Here is an 18421-nt window from a genome sequence, read left to right as displayed (position 1 = left end):
CTGAGGATAGTTTCTTTCAGAAAATCATAGACTCAGAACATAGTCACTTAACCTTCTTTGAACTTCTCTCCTCTCATCTGCTAAATGGGGGTAATAAAGAGTAACCAAGAGAGTTGATATGAGGATTGAGTGAAATAACATAAATCAGGCTTGCTAGTTTCTATTATTAGAGCTCTAAAAGGGCTTAGAAGGCAACTGGTGTAACCATGGTAATTTTCAGCTGAAGAGACCCAGAGAAGTTCAGTTACTTAACCAAGTGGTGGAGCCTAGGTAGTAATTCATGCTTGGTCCAGGTTCTTCTAGAGGCCTTTATAGGATCTGAACCCTTCCTCTCTCCCCACTCATCTCTTTACCGCTTTCCCTCCCTCTTCTCCAGACATACTCAACGGTTATGTTTGCAGTTGCCTAGCAATATCCTGAGCTCTCCTACCTTTTGGCCTCTGCCCATGTTATTCTCTCTTCCTGGGAAACTCTAACCAGCCTACCCCTGTACACACACGTGCACGCACACCACACTTGCACACACCTGCAGTGCCTCCTTTGTCTGTCCAACTCTTAGTTAGCCTTTAGAGTTCTGTGTAAACATCCCTTATTCCAGAAAGGTGCTACTGAGCCCGAAGTCTCCATTAATGAAGGGCCCGCTCTTTGTGCTTCCCGTTCTGATGCCACTGTGGGGTAATTCCCCACTCTGGGTTTACTTGGCCTCTAAACTGGGAGCTTCTCAAAGGCAAGCAGGGACCTAGTATGATCCCCCAACCACCCACAGCCCCACTGTGGGGCTGGTTGGAGTCTCCCATGGGGTCACTGAGAACTGAGTGGGCAGCACCTAGGCCTCAGGGCATTCTAGAAGGATACTTGGCCTTCTTCCCCTCCTGCAGTGGCTGGCACTCCTCTCCCCTGACGAGCCCAGGGACCTGTGACAAATCACACAAAACCAGCCTCACAGACCACTGGGTTCCCGGGACTTGGCATGCAGGAAGATTCCAAATGCATTTCCTCCACCCCTCCACCCGCAGGCTTCTCTCTCTTCCTTCATTCTCACGTGAAATCCGAGGCAAATGCAGTCCATGTGTGCCCAGCACTGAAGTCACGGGTATGCTGTTTCTCAAGCTTTTCTCAAGAAATGCTTGAGAAGCTTAATTTATATTCAAGCTTTGCCCAGGATCTTCCCCTCCAGAAATCAAGAAGTCTTGTTTTGTCGGCAGGGATCAGACTCTGCTATTCAAGGAGCAGGGCTGGTTCTAAACTCCTGGGCTTGGGATCTTGAATGGCTTTAGCCTCCAAAATACAAACTCTTCCCTCTCTTAATGAGCCCTTTTGGTTCAGAGAAAAAAACAACAATCTGCACCTTTACTTCTTTTCCAATCCAATGCTCTCAGTCTGGGTGGTCAGGCCTCCGAGAAACGAAGCAGGAGATTTCTTGGGGATTAGACCTTTTCATTAGCTGTATTATTGATTTCTGACTCCATTTCTGGTATTCAATCCCCTACCTCAGTGCCACTGATCTCCTTGGTATGGCTGCAAAAAGCCATGAGTAGAGAGTCTACCTTCTCGGGTTTAGTTTTGCTCCTCTTACAAACTGAGTGACGTCAGTCTCTCTGGGTCTCATTTCCCTTAGCAGTGAAATGGGAACAATCATATCTACCTCATAGAGGTGTTGCAAAGACTAATGTGAGGATGTAAGCAAAAACTCATTTTACATAAATGACCACCAGCTGAGCAAATTCTATGCTGGCAGGACAGGGTATATGGTGGACGGGATATCGGCTGTGGAATCAGAGCTGGATTTGCCATTTGCTACCTGTAGATCTTGAGTAAGTCACTGGGCCTCTCTGGGCCTCAGCTAATTGGTCTATAAAATAAGCATGTCATTACCCACTGTACTGTAAACTCTACAAAGGCAAGGACTTTACATGATTCTGCTGCCTGTTATGTCCCTGCACCTAGCAGAGAGCCTGACACATGGTGGCCTCTCAGAATTTGTTGCGTGAACAAATGAATGATGTTTGGTGTGAAGGTTCTGTTGGAAAGCATATGCAAAGTGCTCTGCACCATGCCTGACACACAGAAGGTATTTGGTAACTATTTATTCCTTTTCCTTCTGTCATCTTAAAGGCTCCTTTCTGTACAGACTGTAATTAGGATAAAAAAGCAAGTCTGTTTTTCTTCTAATTTTTGCCTAAAACCACCTAAAGGGCCCCTGGCTTTAAAAACTGCTCTTTGGGGAGGTTCACAGCTTGGGCCAGACTCAGTCACTCAGGGGCAGATTCAGCAGCCATTTCTCCATCTGTCCACTATTCTCCGGACTGCTTTCCTTGAGTTTTCAGGACTCCCTGGAATGAGAGTAGAGGAATTTCTAGAAATTTTAGCAATTAAGTTTATGCTTTGCCAAAAAAGTTTCAAAAAGCTTTGTAGAAATCTACCGGAAGCCGGAGACATTGGCACAGTAGGCGAGCTCAGGGAAAGCTGCTTAGCATCAGGGCATTTACCTCGGAAAACTATTTCAGGAAAATGCTGCTTATTATGTGCTTACATTCATACCACCCAGCTTTCTGTTATTATTTAGAGTAATTTTTATTGTGACCTATGTTAAAAAAAAAAATGTCATTTCAACCTTTTCTACATATAAAATTCAGTGACATTAATGCCATTCACCATGTTGTACAACTATCACCACTATCCATTTCCAAGTATTTTCATCCCCCTTAAAGACAATCGGTGCCCCTTCAGCCATAACTCCCTGTTGCTTTTTTAAACTAAACTTTTTATTGAAATACGACTGATATTTTAAAAAGGAACACAAATGATAAGTATGGATCTCTGGCTTTATTTTGTATCCCCACCCCCACCCCCAGTTGGGGATTTTTTTTGTCCAGCTCCTTGGTTACACTAATCCTTGACTCCTCCTCAAAAAATCTGTGAAAGACAAAATGAATCCCTGGAAAGAACTGCAGCTGTGGGCCTGGGTGGCCTGGGTTTGAATCCCAGCTCCACACCTCACTTGTTGTTTGCTGTTGAGTCTACTCCAAACTCATGGTGACCCCATGTGACAGAGTAGAACTGCCCCATTGGGTTTTCTTGGCTCTGTAGCGTTTTCTTGGCTGTAATCTTAATGGAAGCAGATCACCAGGTCTCTCTCCCACGGAGCCACTGGATAGATTCAAACCGCCAACATTTTGGTTAGCAGCCGAGCACTTAACCATTGTGCAACCAGGGCTCCTTCCACCCCTTGCTAGCTCTGTGGCTTTGAACAATTTGCTTAACTTCTTTGAATGTCATTGCACTCCTCCATGGCAGATGGAGATCATGGAAGTAAAGCCATGAATTTACAAATGTAAATTCCTACGTTTACTACTCTTATCCATTCATATCATTTCAGTAGAAAGAGTGTGGGCTTAGGATCTGACAGGGCGGGGCACAGAGCCCAGCCTTGCACCTACCAGCTGTGTGCCCATGAGCAAGTGATAAAATCTTTGAGCCTCAAATTCTGCATCTGTCAGCTGGGGAGACCCTAGCACCTTTTCAGGGGGTATGAGGATTGATTGAAATGATTTGTATAAAAGGCCTCCCACAGTGCTGGACATATAACTGAAAACATATAGTAGGTGCACAATTAATATCAGTGCCTCCCCCACTTCCTTCAGCAACTTGGCTCTTTTCCCTTCATAGGTCCCCCATCTCTCGTCTCTTTCCTTGTGCCTAATACCTCCATCATTGCTCCAGCAAAAGTGGTGCTTGACAGTCCAGTTATACTCTTCCTTTGTTTTAGGGCCTGGAATTTTGCAGCTGTGTAAATTGAGTGGGTATGGGGTAGGGAGGGAAATATATATATATATACATATACACACACACACACACATACATGTATAACCCCAGGAAGTAATAAATGACTTTGAAAACAGCTGTTTTGAAGAGCTTTCTTAATCAAATTTCAGTGCAGAAGTGCAAAACCCGAGCCTTTTTGTTGAACAGAACATTCTGTGACCGAAGATTGTTCAAGGCCTGCCGTAAATTTCTGTGGCTCCTTGGTCGTGTTTGCCAGCAGATTTTGACAGAGGAGATAATCCAGCTTCTTGGGCCTTCCCTCTCTCCCACATCCCATGGAAAGTGGGCTCTCTGTCTGTCTAGCCCAGAGGCCTGGATGGACCATCTTAAACCCCTTTGAAGGCACCCCCTGGGAAAGGAGGTTAAATGAATTTGTGAGAAACCTGGGGGTGCAGCTGACACTTGGAGCTTGGCAGGTATCCCATTTGCCTCCCCTACCAGCACCTCCCTCACCAGTCTTTTCTTTTTCTTGGCATCCGTGGCTCTCTTGCATTAAAGTAGTACATTTTTGCCTCCTTTAGCCATAATGCTGGGTTCCCTCCAGGGGAAGGGCTGCTCTTAGCTCTCTGTCTGCAGTGCTCAGTCAGGGCCTCACACAGAGAAGAGACTGCCTCCATGTACTGTGGGGTTGGTAATAAAAGGGAGGTGGGGGAGAGCTAACACTGTCACGTGCCTGCTGTATGCCAGGCCCATGCTAGGTACCATGTATGCATAATCTCATTTATTTACCCTTCACAGAACCCCTGTAAATCAGACCCAGATCTTTAGGATGCCTGTGCTCTAAAAGAGAAAGCAACCTGCTTAAAATCACAACAACCAATTTTAAATTCAGATCTTACTTGCTGTCCCTTCCTTAGAAGCCCCATTTAGCCCCTTACCTCCTATATGTCTCTACACAAGTCACCTCACCTCTCCTAGGCTCAATTTCTCTATCTGTAAAATGGGAGGCTATTACCTCACTCAGATGAAGTGAGGATCGAAAGAGATCATGGATGTGAAAATGCTGGGTCAACTATAGAGCAAGTGCTATTCACATGGAGATGTTGTTTGGATCAGCAGCTCAATAAGTTAAAACACATTCTAATATGTAATGAGTACCCACTACATTTGAAATCACTGTATGGGCTTTGGACATGAAAAGGACCAGCCCCTGCCCTCAGGCAACTCACCAATAAAAACACATCTGCAGAGTGGCTCTTGGTTTGCAGTGTTTACGCATCTGTAACCTGGAGCTCATTTCCTCCTGGCGCTTTCCTCCTGCTTACACCCCTCCAGCCCTAGATGCTTCCTTGCTGTCCTTCAAATGAACTTGCTCCTGCTGCAGGGACTTTGCAATTGCTAGGCCCTCTGCCTGGAAAGCTGGTCCCGCAGATGTTTGCAAACTCCTTTACTTACTTCAGATCTCTGCTTAAAAGTCACCATCTCAGAGAGGCCTCCCCTGAGCACCCTATTTGAATAGCACACCCATCCTATCACACTTGACTCTAATTCATAGAATTTGTCACCACTTGATCTTGTACCATATTTGCTTGCTTGTTAGTTGGCTTCCTCCTGCACTAGAATGTAAACTGCTTGAGGACAAGGACTTTGTCTTCCTTGCCTATCAGTGATACTTAAAACAGTGCGTGGCATAGAGTAGACATAAAATAAATATTTGATGAAATATTTAATGCCTACAACTCAATAATAAAAAGAAAATAACCCAAATTTTAAAATGGTCAAAGGATCTAAATAGACATTTCTCTGAAGAAGATATACAAATGGCCAATAAGCACATGAAAAAGATGTTCAACATCATTAGCCATCAAAGAAATGCAAATCAAATGACTATGAGATACTGCTTCAAACCCACTACCAAAAAAACCCACTGCAGTTGAGTTGATTCCAACTTTTAACAACCCTATAGGACAGAGTAGAATTGCCCCATAGGATTTCCAAGGTTATAAATCCATATGGAAGCAGACTGCCACATCTTTCTCCCACAGAGTGGCTGGTGGGTTCAAACCACCAACCTTTTGGTTAGCAGCCAAACACTTTAACCAGTGCACCACCAGGACTCCTTCAAACCAATTAGGACAGCTAAGGTCAAAAAGACAGATAATAACAAATGTTGGCCAAGATGTAGAGAAATTGTTGTTGTTAGGTGTCACCGAGTCGGTTCTGACTCATAGCTACCCTATGCACAAAAGAACGAAACACTGCTTGGTCCTGTGCCATCCTCATAGTTGTTGCTATGCTTGAGCCCATTGTTGCAGCCACTGTGTCAAGCCATCTCATTGAGGCTTATCCTCTACTTTACCAGGAAACCCTGGTGGTGTAGTTGTTAAGTGCTATGGCTGCTAACCAAGAGATCGGCAGTTCAAATCCTCCAGGAGCTTCTTGGGAACTCTATGGTGCAGTTCTCCTCTGTCCTATAGGGTTGCTATGAGTCGGAATCAACTCGACCACAGTGGGTTTTTTGGTTTTGTACTTTACCAAGCATGGTGTCCTTCTCCAGGGACTGATCCCTCCTGACAACATGTCCAAAGTATGTGAGATATAGTCTCGCCATTCTTGCTTCCAAGGAGCATTCTGGTTGTACTTCTTCCAGGACAGATTTGTTCGTTCTTTTGGCAGTCCGTGGTATATTCAGTATTCTTCACCAGCACCACAATTCAGAGGCATCAATTCTTCTTCTGTCTTCCTTATTCATTGTTCAGCTTTCAGATGCTTATGAGACGATTGAAAACACCATGCCTTGAGTCAGGTGCACCTTAGTTCTGAAGGTGACATCTTTGCGTTTTAACACTTTAAAGAGATCTCTTGCAGCCGATTTGCCCAACATGATGTGTCTTTGATTTCTTGACTGCTCCATCCTAGAGTGTTGATTGTAGATCCAGATGAAATGAAATCCTTGACAACCTCAGTCTTTTCTCCATTTATCACGATGTTGCTTATTGGTCTGGTTGTAAGGATTTTTGTTTTCTTTATGTTGAGATATAATCCACACTGAAGGCTGTGGTCTTTGATCTTCATCAGTAAGTGCTTCAAGTCCTCTTCACTTTCAGCAAACAAGGTTGTGTATCTGCATAACGCAGGTTGTTAATGAGTCTTCCTCCAGTTCTGATGCCCCATTCTTCTTCATATACTCCAGCTTCTTGGATTATTTGCTCAGCATACAGTAAAGAAATTAGAATCCTCATAAATTGCTGGGGAGAATGTAAAATGATGTAGCCTCTTTGGAAAACAATATAAAAGTTCCTCAGAAGGCTAAACTTAGAGTTATCATGTTGTTGTTAGTTACCATCAAGTTGATTCGGATTCATGGTGACTCCATGCGTGCTGAGTAGAACCGCACCATATGATTTTCAAGGCTGTTACCTTTCAGAAGCAGATCTCCAGTCTTGTCTTCCTAAGTGCCCCTATGTGAGTTCCAACTGCCAACCTTTTGGTTGGCCAAGCACTTAACCATTTACGCCAAAAAACGCCAAGGAACTCATAATTACCATACAGCTCAGATACTCCACTCTCGGGTTTGTAGAAATGAAAACATACATCTACACAAAAGCTTTACACAAATGTTCATAGCTGCATTATTCATAATAGCCAAAAAGTAGGAATAATCCAAATGTCCATCAATGGATGAAGGGATGAACAAAATGTAGTATATCCATACAGTAGAAATGTTTGGCAATATAAAGGAATGAAGCATTGATATATGCTATACATGGATAAAAAGGAGCCCTCGTGGTGTAGTGCTTAAGCACTCAACTGCTATTCAAAAGGTAGGTGTTTTGAACCCACCAGCCACTCTGGGGAGAAAGATGTGGCAGGGTGCTTCTGTAAACATTACAACCTTGGAAACCCTGTGGGGCAGTTCTACATTGCCCTATAGGGTCGCTGTGAGTCAAAATCAACTCACTGGCAATGGGTTTGGTAACAGATACAACATGTATGATCCTTGAAAACGTTATGCTAAGTGAAAGAAGCCAGTCACAAAGGACCCACATATTGTATGATTCCATTTATGAAATGTCTGGAATAGGCAAATTCATAGAGACAAAGCAGATTAGCAGTTGCCTGAGGCTGGGGGTGGGAAGCATTGAGGATGTGTGTAGGGTTTCTTTTGGGGGTGATGAATATGTTCTAAAACTGATTGTGGTGATGGTTGCGCAGCTTCATGAATATGCTAAAAACCACTGAATTGCCTAATTTAAATTGGTGGATTGTACGGTATGTGAGTTTTATCTCAATAAAGCTGTTATAAGAATAAAAACCAATGAACGTTCTCACGTAATTTACCTGTGTCAAACAAGATGACTAGCTGGGAGGCCATCCCCATGTGAAGACTAGAAGGATCTAAGGGGTTCGCTTCTCTGTTATCATGGGAGGTACACCAGGAACCGTGCTTCCCCAGGCAGGCAGGTGACAGCGGAGGTCCTTTCTCAGTAAATGTTTTTTTAAAAAAAAATCAAATTAAAGAAAAGGCCCCAAGAACCTGTGAGGAGGAGAGCTGGGGGTCAAATGAGCTGAGCCTGAGAAATTTACTGTGTCGTCTTTTCCAGAGACCATTTTCCCAACATAAGTCACAGAGACAGATGGCCCAGGACCGGCTCCTGGAAATAACCGCTGTCAAGGACAGTTGACTTAGTGGGAGCTGCCCGGCTGGGGGAGTAAGACCCACAAGATTTAATAGGGTGGAAATACCAAATTTGGACCCGACCTCATCCCTTTAGGAAGTGAGGCAGAAACTGTTGTCTTTGCTGCCTTTCTATGCGTGTGTTTTCTTCTCTTTAAAGAACTTTTTTTCATTGTCACATTTGTTTCTTGAAAAACATAGAAAACAGAAAAATATAGAGGAAAAAGTAAAATTCATCCATGATTCTACTGCCTTAATTCATCCTAATTCTACTGCTATTAACATTTCTGTGCAGATTACATGCACATACACGTATTTAAACAAAACTCAGAATTACTTTTTATACAGTTTTGCATCATCCTTTTTCTATATATCCTATTTCCCATGTCACTAAACACTCTTTACAAACATGCCACATAATGGATGTATGATATTGGCATTGTACTGATGTGCCTTAACTTACATAATTAGTAAATTATTTTTTAACATTAGAGATTTTTTTCTTCTTGATTTTTTAAAAATTTTTACTATTATAAATAATATTCTGATGAATATACTTAAAAGTAAATTTTTTGAAAAGTCATGAATATGGGGTAAATTCCTAGAGATAGAAGTGCTCATTTAAAAGGTTTTCAAATTGTAGAATCAGTTTAGACCAAATCTTGTTTTTATTTAAAACCAACATTGCATTTTATCCCCTACTGGATGCCAGATATCGCCACATCTATTATTTCATTTCCACCCCCAGTTTTAAAAAGAACTTTTAAAAATACATAAATCACTATATGTGCTCATTGTAGGAAATTTAGAAAACATAAAACATATTTAAAAATTAAAAATTTCTTATAACAGCGATAACTATTGTTAAAATTTATTTAATTTTCAGCCAATCTTTTTTCCTACATATTTATAGAAATCCATTCATGCTATAAACATTTTATGAGAATCTGTTATGTTGGAGGAACCTGATTTTCCATTGTTGTGTAAATAAATTTTATCCTGCATTCTTTCATGATCTCCTTTTAATCCTCATCACAACCCCTTAAGGTATAGATGACCGTTACTCCTATCTTGAATAGCAGATCCCAGAAGAACCTTAGAGAGTATTAGTCCAATTGGGAAGCAAGGGCCAGAGAGGTAAGATGCCTTGCCCACAATCACACTGTGTGTTATTGACTGCACCCAGATTTCTTGGCCCCTAGGCCATTGCAGCAGACTGCATCCTCCGATGTAGAACTGAATTTATACTTAATGGCTCTAAAACTAGGCAGCCATATAATTAACAGTCCAAATCCAGGCATTGTTAGAGTAAAAGGGGCACTATTATTAATTAATGCAGGATAACAGGTGTAATTTGGGCTGTTGCTGACAGGCCAGAATGAACAGCAACTGTCTTTCTCTAGCTTCAGACTTCCAGCTCTGTAAAATGCTTTCCAGGAGTGGATTTTAATTCATTTCATATTATATGGGAACCAGTTCTACAAACCTTTACTGAACTGAGACTCTGAGCCAGACCAGGCCACTGAAATGAACAATGCATGGTCCCTGTTCTGCAGGATAATCTCTTCGGGCAGTTGACAGGACCCTACCTCCTGGAGTGAAAAATAGCACGTGTATTCATTCAAAATACCACTGTATTCAAGTGCCTGGCTTCCCAGGTGCTCCAAACCTTTATATCAAAAGGAGAACCCAGCTTTCTTCAATGCCCCCATCAGAACTGAATAAGACTCTACTTATTCAATGAAGCAACTGTGATTGCCCTATTAAGAGAAAATAGATATGAGGTGGGCTCATGAGAACAAAAGGAATGCATCTGATATTAAGTGAGGGACTGGAGTGTTTCTAGAAAGAAGACTGAGGAGATGGAACATAGCAAACGTTCATAGGAAGGATGAATTAGTCAGCTTAGTTTTCTGTTGAAATGAGGTACCCATGTGGGTCTAAGGAGTTTTTTTTTTGTTTTCAGGTGTCATTTATTAAGTATCTACTGTGGATTGACCAGTATGCTAAGTATTTACATTCAGGCTTCTAAAATGCAGGACTGCCAGTTAGGAGGCACTTTGACTAATCCCGGGAATTGCCCAGGAAAAAGTGCCCTTCCTGCAGCACACAGGTAGTGCTCTTGTTTTACAGACGGGAACTCAGACTTTCTCATTGCGTAAGCAGGCCGTGAGTTTCCCTGCATAGGCTTGATGGGGTTTTAATATAGATCAATAAGATTCTGTTTGGGCATTTAGATGGATTTCTCAAGACTGCTGAGCAAAGTGTAAAAAAAAGAAAAAGTGCATTTTGTTGATGGTTCTTTCTTTCTTTGACAGAGTAATAAACTTGTCCATCAACTAACCCTTCACTTTAGTCTCACAGCATATTCCAAAGACACATTCAGAATCCAGAAAGCCAGAAGGCTCATCCTTGAGAACTAGCTTGCCCTGGTTATAGGTCAGATTTCAAATGCAAGGCCCCCTGGGAACGCTGCCATCAGTCCACACAAAGGTGTGGGTAACTGAAATTGTTCTTTCTGCAGAACCACTTGTCCTGTGTTCTTTTCACATATCACGACTGCCTTATACTTTCCCTCCTTTTTTGACATCATCAAGTAATGCATATTGACAAAGGTATCACTGGTAGGCTTGCAGACCTGTCATGTTTTTTTCCCAAAGACCACTGTGTTCTCCCTGTGAAAGACCTACCCCTAGAGAGATGGGGCAAGGAATGAATATTGGTTGAGCACTTACCATGAGCAAGCAGACAGCTGGGCCCCTTGCGAACATAATATTATCAATCCCCCACTAACACTTTGCCGTGGGTTTTGCCACACCATTTTACAAAGGAGAAAACTGAGACTAAGAGAAGGACTGTGATTTACTCAAGGTTACATAGCCAGTGGTGAAGGTGGACTTAGATCCCTGGTTTCCCCAATAGGGAGCTTATGTTTTTTTCACTTTAGATGTGTTTCCGCTGATGGACAGGCCTCTTCCTTTCCCTGCCTCTAGTGGAAAAGCCAAACCCAGGCCTGATAAATTTAATTCTCACCACTTAGTGAAAACAGCATTGTAACTGTGGGTTCTCATCCAGGCCTTGTGACCACAAATTATTTCAGCTCTCTAAGCCTCCATTCCTTGACCTTGAAAATGGGTATAAATTTGCCTACACATAGGGCTATTATGAGGAAAAGATCTCTTAAAGCATTTGGCTCAGTTCCTGGCCTCTAGGAGAGGCTCTTCAGATGCTTGCTCCCCACCCCTACCCCAGTCTTATGGGTTGTCTGCACTCTCTCACTTTGATTCCTTCTTCCTCTAATGTACTATAAGCCAGAGCTAGGCTCACAGAGGTACCCTCACAAGAAATAATGGATGGTTCTCCTCCACACTTTGCTGCCCCCTCATTGGTTGATGAGGTGGAACGTGGAAAGGTACAGTCCAACCATCCCATCTCATTTTACCCTGGATACAATGGAAGGTTCTTTAATACCAGGCTCCCTTCAGCTGATAATCAGGACACATGGAAAGGCAAACTTTAACCCAAGTTCCTTGGCACTAGGTGTCCTTATTTGCCATGTGACTGTGCATCTGGGCCCCACCCAAAAGTCAAGCCCAGATCGTTTGGGCTGTCAAGCACCTGGCTGAGCTGAGCCATTTGGAAAGGAGATTTGGGTGATCGGGCAGATGCCTTAATTTTAAAGAGCAGATTCTTTTAAAGCACAGCCCTGGTCTTGTCACCTTCCCGCTTAAAATAATCTTCTGTACTCCCCGGTTAAAGTCTGGTTTCCTTTCCTAGTATTCAAGGCCTAAAACTACTGTTCAAAGGTTCCTCACTCACCCCTCTGCATTGGCCTTTTGTGTCATAATCGTGGTAGTCTCTCCTTCCTTCCTACTTTCCTTCTAACATGTCTTCACTTAACAAATATTTGCTAGTGCTTTCTGTGTACCAGATACTATGTTAAGCACCCGGGAATAAGGTAATGGCCAATGGGCAGGCACAGACAATAAACACTGCAGTGTGAGAAGTATTGCAACAGGGAAAGTACAGACAGCTGGGAGAGCACCTAGAAGGGGTGCGAAACCCAGGCTTGGGGCACCAGGGAAGCCTTTCTGGGGGAGGCGACCATGAGGTTAAGCCCTATGTATGAGTGGGAGTTAGTGAGGTCTGCAAGGTGGTGGTGATGAGGAAAAGGAAAGAGGAAAGGAAATGTTCCATGGGGAGGAACAGCATGTGCAAAAGCTCAGAGGCAGACCTTTTGTGGCTATGCTCCAGAAGGTGCCATTTACTTAGCTTTGACGCAAATGGTGCCCTGGAGTTGTGCAAACTTGGACAAAAGAGTGGGGAGTTCATAGACATGAAAGCAGGCTAGCATAGCTGGAGTGTGGTGGAGTAGGTAAAAAACTAGTGGTGAAAAATGAGACTTGAGAGGTAAGTGGTGGGGGGAGGAGCAGACAGGCTGGTGGAAACCAGGTGAAAGATTGGGAGCTGTACATCGGAGTATTCTCCCCTCTGCCATGGATGCTTATGCCCCATCTCTTCCTGTTGAAATCCTCCATAACCCCTTGGAGACTTTCTCTGTTTCTTCAGTTGAATTGAACTCTTCCCTCCCCTCTGGTGGCACAGTGGTTACGAGCCCAGCTTCTAACCAGAAGGTCGGCAGTTCAAATCCACCAGCCACTCTTTGGAAACCCTATGGGGCAGTTCTACTCTGGACTATAGGGTCGCTATGAGTCAGAATCCATTCGACAGCAATGGGTTCTCCCCTCTCCATCCATCCTCCACTTGCGCTGGGCTGTTCTTTTGTTCTGACAAGTTCTGCCATTTGCCGTGCTTCAAGTTAAGCATATACAGCTTGCTTTCCCTTCCCTCCCACCAGCTCCTTGGAGGCTGTCTCTCAACGTTTGTATCCAGGGCTTCAAACAGGTTTACTCCAGTTCGAATCCCTGCTGAGAACTGGCATTTCTAACAAGTTCCCAGGAAGTTATACATAAGAATCACCTGGGGAACTTATTAAAATGTAGATTTTGATTCAGTATATCTGGGGTGAAAATGCAACTACTCAGCAGGGAACTCGTCAGAAATGCCAATTCTCAGCAGGGAACAACTAATAAGTGTTTAGGAAATGTTTGTGGAATGAAACAGTGTTTGCCACCTATTTGCAATCATGCACTACTCAAAAAAAAAGTCTCCTCTCACTTATATTTATTTTTCATATGCACATGCACACACATATATACACATATGTTTATGTATAAAACCCAAAACCTGTTCCCATCGAATCGATTCTGACTCATAGCAACCCTATAGGATATAGGACAGAGTAGAACTGTCCCATAGGGTTTTCAAGGAGCGCTGGGTGGGTTCAAACTGCCCACCTTTGGGTTAGCAGCCGTAGCTCTTAACCACAGTGCCACCAGGTTTCCATATTTATGTATAGTGACATCTAATGTTTATTAGGTGTTTATGGCTGCCACACACTATCCTCAACACTTTACATGTTTCAACTTCTTAAATCCTCACAGCAACCCCGTGAAGTAGGCACTTTTTTAAAGTCTTCATTATATGGATGAGGAAATTGAGACACAAGGAGTGGAGTAACTCGCCCAAGGTCACTACACTAGCAAGTAGTGAAACCGGGATTCAGACTCAGGCTGTCTGTCTCCAGGGCCCATACTCTTTATATGACCCCATACAGCTTCTGCAGATGCTGAATTGGTACAGCAGTGCATCTTATTACATGTATTTCAAGCCCTGATATGTTGTATACATCAAAAAAACATGTATAAAATAGGAATTTGAAAAGATATGATAAAAAGTAAATATTTTCTAGTATGTCCTTAGACCCCAGGGGATTGTTCTGTATACCCTATCCTGGAGACTGCTTAAATTAAAAGCTGCAAATGAACAAACGGAAACCCTGGTGGTGTAGTGGTTAAAAGCTCTGGTTAAGAGCAGTTGGAATCCACCAGGTGCTCTTTGGAAACCCTATGGGGCAGTTCTACTCTGTCCTGTAGGGTCGCTATGAGTCGGAATCAACTTGACTGCAACAGCTTTGGGTCTTTTTTGGAATGAACAAATGGAGCCCTGGTGGAACAGTGGTTGAAAGTTATGGCTGCTAACCAAAAGATCGGCAGTTCAAATCCATCACCTGCTCCTTGGAAACCCGATGGGGCAGTTCTTCTCTGTCCTATAGGGTCGCTATGATCAGAATCAACTTGACAACAACGGGTTTAATGAACAAATGGAGTCCCTGTGTGGTGCAAATAATTAAAGCACTTGGCTCCAACCAAAAGGTTAGTGTTCAAACCCACCTAGCTTCTCCATGGGAGAAAGAGTGGTGATCTGCTCCTGTAAAGATTAAAAAAAAAAAAAAAAAAAAAGATTAGAGCCTAGGAAAGCCTATGGGGCAGTTCTATTCTGTCATATGGGGTCGCTATGAGTGGAAATCAACTTGATAGCACCTAACAACAACAGTAAAGAAATGGAGTCTCTGGGTGGTGCAAATGGTTGAGGCACTCGCTGCTAACTGAGAAATTGGCAGTTAAAGTCCACCCAGAGGTGCCATGGGAGAAAGGTCTGGGGATCTGCTTCAGGAAAAAACCAACCCAAGGGAGCATAGTTCTACTCTGACACACGTGGGGTCACGGGAGTCAGAATCTACTCAAAGGCAATGGTTTGCTGTTTTATTTTGTTTAATACACAAAAAGAAATTAACACGTTTGTAACAGTAGCTATACTTCACAGAAACATCATGGGTTATTGTGCACCTACTAAGAGCCAGGCACCTTGTTAGTGGCTTCCCAGGCTAACTGATGAATAGTCAGAGCCAACTTCAAGGCCTGAAGAGAGGCCTGGAGATTGCATGGGAAGAAGACCAGGTAGCCATGGGGCCTGGGAAAATGTGGCGCTATTCTCAACCTGGGGTCCCTGCAGTTTGTGGTGGAACTATTTATAAGCTCTGGAACTATTTATTTTACAAACCCTGACAGATTTACCCAGAAAGAGGCTTTAACAAGTACCCTCAAACAAAATATCGTGTTTCTTCACTTTTATCTGAAATTCTCACAATGCAGCATGGTATGGTACTGGTTATCTCAAGCTCATCAACAGCTCCGATTAGAGATCATAAGATGTCTTTGGTTAATAAAAGATGAGGAAAGGGATGTATATTCGCTTAATAAATGCAGCCTGGAAGACAAAATCTTTCCAAAACTGAGACCCCAGGGGAAAGCAGACATGAATGGGGTGCTTGGTGTGGTGGTTTCATTCAATTTAAAAAACATTTGCTGAGCACTGATCGTGGGCTCTCTATTTGCTTATGCATACCGTGTGCTCACATATAGTATCTTTAATCCTCACAACTGTATAAAGGGGGGCAGATAAGGAACTTGAAGCTTAGAGGGTTTAAGTAATTTTCCCAGGGTCATACTGCTAATTGAGGCTAGGTGGGTGATTCACATCCCAGGTCCTGGAACTCCAAAGCCCACCCTAAGAATGCACTGTACCCTAAGAATGTACTGTATGGTTTACACGGGAGAGAGGCACAAACAGCTAACTGCAAATATAGCAGGGTAAACACGACATCAGAACTAAAGAGAAGGCTAGAGAAAGGAATGATCAACCCTGTAACACTGGGTGGTAAGTTGGCGTCAGAGAAGGCTCCCAGGGTCAATTGGGAACCCTGGTCTGCATGATTTTGAGGTGAATCAGGGCCAGAAGTTTTTGGAAACAACACCAAAACAACAGGAGAGAAAGCTCCCAGAGATCGTACCTTGGTTCTTGTTCCCTGGTGCCTCCGTTGCTCTTACTGAATTTCTAACATGAACCAGCCAAATGGCCTATATCGCACCTCTAAAAAACGTTGTTACAAGTGTTTAGGTTTGGGGGGAGTATAAGAGTCATGGGCCCTGCAAAACCCTGCAGGATTTGGTGACTGTGAACTCAGTGGACAGACCACAAAAAGCTTTGTTGTTGTTGTTGTTGTTTTCTTTAAACAATCAGCAGCTCTCTGTGCCACCTCCTTCCTAGAGCTCTGCCAAATCTTATGATGGCATGTCTGGGCTGCATTATGTTTCCTAAGTTTCAGTCTCTTTGAAAAGCTGGATGGATCTGATTATGTTATAAACCCTCTATCAGTCAGGCCTGAAGAAAATAAGCAGCCCTTGCTGTTGAGTGGACGCATTGTCTTGTACTGTAAACTTTTATATGTCTGTGCTTATGTTGCCTCTCTGGTGGACGATGTACTGCACATGTTGAAAGGGCAGCCCCAGATAAGACTGCAAATTCTCTGGGCTCAAAGCTTTTGTCCCAGGCCAGCACTTTCTCCTTCTGAAGAGTCAGGAATTTGCTTCTAGAACTGTAGCTGGCTGAGATTTTAGAATTACAGAACACTCAGAACTTAGAACTATGACAGTTAGAAACTGGGTATCAGATTTACTACATCCTAAAACTTACAGAATGTTAGTGTCCTAGAAGTATAGGATGTTTTCATCTCAGACTATTAGAACTTAAGGATCCCAGTATGTTAGATCCCTGGAAGTCATTAACTCAGCAAGTATTTATTTAGTGCCTACTGTGTGCCAGGCACTAGGCTAGGTTCTTGAGATAGAGAAGTGAACAAGACTGATACAGTTCTTGCTTTCAAGGAGTTTGCAGAGAATGCCAGAACTTAAGAATATTTTAAAATATTAGGTTCTTAGAAAAGTAGAACATTAGTGTGTTGGGATCCTATAATGTTAGAGGTGGAGGGGGTCTGTGGGTTATTACTCCAGCTCTCTGCCTTTTATGAGGCCCAGAGCCTGTTCCAGGCATGTTGGATTAAAATCGCACTAATAAGAACATTATTTCAGTTCGGTGACATCACAGCATAGCCTGCTTACAGGGGCTCAGCAATCACGCAGTGCCAGCTGCTCTTTTTACCACTGAGTCCACTGTGGCTCAGAAAGGGGCATCCGTTTTCTAGATAACATGGCCCAGTCAGGACTATTGTTGTGTGCCTTGGGCAGGCTCCGACACTCATCCACCCGACATGACAGAGTAGACCTGCCCCATTGGGTTTCCTAGGCTGTATACAGGAGCAGATTGCCAGGACGTTTCTCCCGCAGAGCTGCTGGTGGATTAGAACGCCTGACCTTTCAGTCAGCAGCTCGGTGCTTAACCATTGCGCCACTAGGGATCCTTCAGTCAGGACTGGACCCCAGGTTTTCAGGCGTCTCCCAGAGAATAGGCAAAGTGAGGAAGCCTTGCCCTGTGTTTCTGAGGCGCGCTGTAAGCCCCGCAGACTCCAGCCCGAAGCCTCAGCTCGGCAGAAGGAGTTGGATGGAAGTTTCTTTGCGGAGGCATCAGACCCGCCTTCGGCCCACGTGTGCAGTAAATCAACCAGTGTTGGGAGCCCCCCTCCCCCCGTAGATGAGTGTTTTATTTTGCTCCTCCCTCCTCCCCGTGTGCCTCGAAATCAATTTTCATTATTTTTTTTTTCTGTCTGTGTTTGTCTTTGTGGTTCGCAGGTGCTCCCTTGCATTGTTCATCCGCTTCATCAACCCCTATTGAGCAGTCCCCCTCCCCGCCCCCCCTCCCCTCCGGCCAATGAGAGCCAGAGGCGGTTGCTAGGCAACGGTGTGGCCCAGCCAACCCTGGACTCAGACTCTGAGGAAGAGTTTGTCCCTAATTCATTCTTAGTTAAAAGTGGCTCCGCCAGCCTGGGGGTCGCGGCGAACGGTAAGTCCTTATCTCTTCCTAACTTTTGTGGGGTTTGGTTTTCCCTTTCGTTGACAATACTGATTAATATGCCTGCTTGGGCCGCTTGCAGGGGGCGGAGGGGTCTGGTGCATGGAGGGCTCATGCAGTTGTTGGGGGGCTGGAGCAGCTCTGCGGGCCCGGACAGCCTGGCTCCTGCTTGGCTGCACCACTGCGGTGTGCGGGGCTGGGGGTGCTGCCTCGGACAGCGAGCCCCCCACCCCCATGACAGACTTTGGGCAGACAGAGCTGCACGGACAG

The 18421-nt window shown here is 43.9% G+C and overlaps 1 protein-coding gene across 1 annotated transcript in view; it reads left to right on the top strand.

Annotated features, from left to right (window-relative positions):
• LOC111752974 (teneurin-4-like) overlaps window positions 1–18050 on the top strand; it is a 373456-nt gene extending 355406 nt beyond the window's left edge. Inside the window, exon 5 of the mRNA XM_064288756.1 lies at window positions 17932–18050. Within this exon, the coding sequence (XP_064144826.1) occupies window positions 17932–18014 (83 nt within the window). The 3' untranslated portion in view covers window positions 18015–18050. The remainder of the gene's footprint in view (window positions 1–17931) is intronic.
• The last annotated feature ends 371 nt before the right edge of the window (window positions 18051–18421 follow it).

The sequence above is a fragment of the Loxodonta africana genome, chromosome 7 (genome assembly GCF_030014295.1).
Source record: "Loxodonta africana isolate mLoxAfr1 chromosome 7, mLoxAfr1.hap2, whole genome shotgun sequence".
Taxonomy (NCBI): Eukaryota; Metazoa; Chordata; class Mammalia; order Proboscidea; family Elephantidae; genus Loxodonta; species Loxodonta africana.
The sequence above is the reverse complement of the archived record's forward strand: the minus strand, read 5'-3'. Positions and strand labels throughout refer to the sequence as shown.